Raw genomic sequence first — 3,308 nt, forward strand, 5'->3', positions numbered from 1 at the left:
GCGCAAGGCTGGGCCCCTCCCCAGCAAACAAGTATTTGCCGACATACCGAGATCTACAGTGTAGGTTGGGGATGCTGGGCTCGGTGTCAATGAAGTTTGCTTTGCCGTTTGATGGACAGCGTTCGCCATCAAGAACGCAGACGCAGAGGCGAGCGAAAAAAGTTTAAGGGCCGCCATCTTTCCAGTGTTGAAGTTGAATATCCGAAAGAGAAAACTGGAGGAGTGGGGAAGGTTTTGAGGGCCCTTAACTTCATATGTAACATATGCTGTGCAGTGTGTGTGCAGGAGGTGGCGGCGAGGGAGCGGACTGGGCCTGGCCCATCCGTTCCGGAATGGAGTCATTCTGCTGATGTGCTGGAGTTCGGTTTGCAACCCTGCCATTGCTAAAATTCTTTAATGAGGTATTTCAATTATTATTGTCTACACAATGCCCCCTGCCGCCGCCGAACGTGACGTGAAACCCCAGCGGAAAATCCCTGCCATCCCGGCTGAATCGGCGATGCTGAGGGCCGAGGTCCCTCGTGCTCGATTAGTGCTGTTCTGCCAATGCATCAGCTCCTTATAAGGCACGTGAGCCATTTATAAACTTAATTAGTGCAAATTGTCCCGAAACTGTGGTTGTCCGCTCTTCTGGCTGTGGCCCATGCACTTGTATGCTGCCCCTTCATCAGGGCGAGGTGTCCTTCGTCGATGATGTCAAGGCTTGTGCGCCCGAGTATAGAAAGGGAAAGTGCTACTGGTGGAAACTCCTAATATCAAACTCCTCAGCTTCCGCTATGTACTTCCGCAGCCTAAAAAGTGCGAACTGCGGCCGCTCGCTAGGCCTACTGCCCTCGTCCGCAACACGCACGCAACAGGGCAGGGCGGTATGCATGCACAAATGTGCGGAAACACCTGCGCAAGCTTGCAGCGACGCACAAGGTGCTGTGTTGATTACCGGATAGTCATAATGCCGGTCAATTGAATCAGTAAAAAAGAAGGAGTAAGTAGGACTCATGTCCAGGCAACAAGAGCAGCCGAGGCGACCAAGCATTTGCTGCCCATTGGAATAAAAAAGGCTGAGAAGGCGGTTAACTAGTGGCGCATGCAGCGCAAACCCAGCAGGCGCAAGCAAGAGTATAGGCCTGCGTTGAAACCTTTCGCTTGCCGCAGTCCTGTGGATGCAGCGGGAAGCAAACAGCTTACGCTGTACACGCCAGTCAGAGTTTCTGTTCCGAAGGAATGAAAATGTGAATAAGACACTGCGGAGCGCGGCTTTGGTTGAATAGTATCAGCAGCCGCCGCGTGCCATGGAGAGGTCACTTCTTTATAGGGCCAACAAGCCAACGGCCGCAATAGCGACGGCCAGCAGACTCGGGGCAACAGCAGAGGCAGAACCTGTGATGGATGCCTTGATCTTCTTCCACTGCTCTTCGCTGCGCGCAATTCGCCAACAGATGAACGACACACAACACTGTATTCGCATCCACGGGCCAAGCCATGCATACAACTATCCTCTTGCAAGAATGGATTGCCAACTTACTCGAAGGGAGCTGCCTTGTCTGTAAGTGCTTCAGGTGTGGTCATGCACAGTAGAGCATAGCCTGTCTTCCCTCCATCAGCGTTTGCGTCCTGCACTCCTGGGGTTCCGGCAGCTGCCGTTTGCGTGCAGGTAACGACCTGGCAGTCAGCAGCGGCATTCTCTTGAGGGTTGTACAGAGCAACAAACGAAATGTTCTGCTGTGTCTTGTAGATTGTCGTTTGGTCATTCTTCGCCGGAGGGATTGTAGTGAAGTTGCTGACGGCGTCCTTCCAGTGGCTCACTGCGGCGGCACAGTCGGCCGTCGCCGATTCCAAGGCCATGTAGGCGTATGTACCACTGTTAAATCCATGTTCAGCTACGTTATTTTCTACTTGTTCTGCGTCTTCCTGAAATGAAAAAAGCACAGATGAAGAAATGAGACATGAGGTAAAGATAGGAGGACGAAGGACAGAGGCCGTAGTGACAGATACTTACTCCTATCAGAGCCTTACAAACAGGATCCCATGCAGGATTTTTTTGCTCTTGTCTTTGATCCAGTGTAAGTGCAGGCCACTCTAGGGCTTCACCGCTCTCCTTTACGAAGTGTTTGAGTCCAGCGGCTTCGCGTGCAGCGTTCATTTCGTCGAGGCACACATTAGCTTCCGCTGCAGAAAAACGAACGATGCACACATCCTAAGCCCACATTTACACGTATTGATACTTGCAAATGTGGTTTGGAGCAATTTAATGCCCTTCGAAGGATTTCTTCGCTTCCAAGCCAACTGAACATCCTGCACAAATCGTCGCATCCAGCGCATTTACTTTGGACCACTACAAGGCTGAAACTCTCCCCAACAAACACGTATTTGCCAGCATACCGAGTTTTACAGTGTAGGTTGCGGACGATCCCTCCGCTATCAATGAAGCTTGCTTTGCCGTTTGATGAACGGCGTTCGCCATCAAGAACGCAGACGCAGAGGCGAGCGAAAAAAGTCTAAGGGCCGCCATGTTTTCAGTGTCGAAGTTGGATATGTGAAGGAGTAAAAGGGAAGAGTGGCGAAAGTGTTGAGGGCCCTCAGGTACAGATGTAACAGCATGCTATGCAGTGTGTGCAGGAAGTGGCGGCGAGGGAGCGGACCACGGCTGGCCTATCCGGTCCGGCATCCTGGCTATGCTCTATAGTTGAATTTACAGCCCTGCCGTTGTTAAAAACCTTAATGAGGTATTTCAAGAATTATTGTCTACACGGTGCCCCCTGCCGCCGCTGAATGCCACGTGAAACGCCGGCGGAAACTCCTTGCCATTCTGGGTGAATCGGGGACGCGGAGGGCCGAGGTCCAGCGTACGCGATTAATGTTGTTCTGTCCATGTGCAAACTCTTCATAAGGTACGTGAGCCAGTTATGAATCATATTAGTATAGATTGTCCTGAAACAGTGGTTCTCCGCCCTTCTGGACGCAGCCCACGGCGCTGCATGATGCCCCTTCATCGGGGCAAGTTGCCCTGCGTCGATGCTCTCAAGGCTTGTGCGCCCGAATCTAAAAAGGCAAAACGCTACTGGCAGCCACCATCCTACCAAACACTTCTGCTTCCCGTCTGTACCTAGCTAGCCTAAAAAGTGCGAAATGCGGCCTGGCGCTGGCCCTAACCCTCTCATCCTCTACATGCAAGCATACAGGGAGGTATGCACGCACAAATGTGCGGAAACGCCTGGGCAAGCGTGCAGCGACGAACAATGTGCTGGATCGATAAACGGAGAGTCATAATTCCGGTCAATTGAACCAGTAAAAAGGAAGAAGTGTGTAGG

At 52.0% G+C, this 3,308-nt stretch overlaps 2 protein-coding genes across 2 annotated transcripts in view; both read right to left on the minus strand.

Annotated features, from left to right (window-relative positions):
- The window catches only part of EMH_0036960 (SAG family member), a gene marked incomplete at both ends in the record, with an annotated part of 1,177 nt that extends 1,000 nt beyond the window's left edge, over window positions 1–177 (minus strand). Inside the window, one exon of the mRNA XM_013495139.1 lies at window positions 48–177. Coding sequence (XP_013350593.1) covers window positions 48–177 — 130 coding nt within the window. The remainder of the gene's footprint in view (window positions 1–47) is intronic.
- Window positions 178–1,306: 1,129 nt separating this feature from the next.
- EMH_0036970 (SAG family member) lies at window positions 1,307–2,509 on the minus strand (the record flags this gene model as incomplete). The annotated part of the gene is made up of 4 exons (XM_013495140.1): window positions 1,307–1,415; window positions 1,523–1,908; window positions 1,997–2,166; window positions 2,380–2,509. 4 exons carry the CDS (start codon window positions 2,507–2,509, stop codon window positions 1,307–1,309), a joined length of 795 nt encoding a protein of 264 aa, XP_013350594.1.
- Window positions 2,510–3,308: the final 799 nt, after the last annotated feature.

This window comes from Eimeria mitis, genomic scaffold, assembly GCF_000499745.2.
Source record: "Eimeria mitis Houghton genomic scaffold, Emh_scaff1438, whole genome shotgun sequence".
Classification (NCBI taxonomy): domain Eukaryota; phylum Apicomplexa; class Conoidasida; order Eucoccidiorida; family Eimeriidae; genus Eimeria; species Eimeria mitis.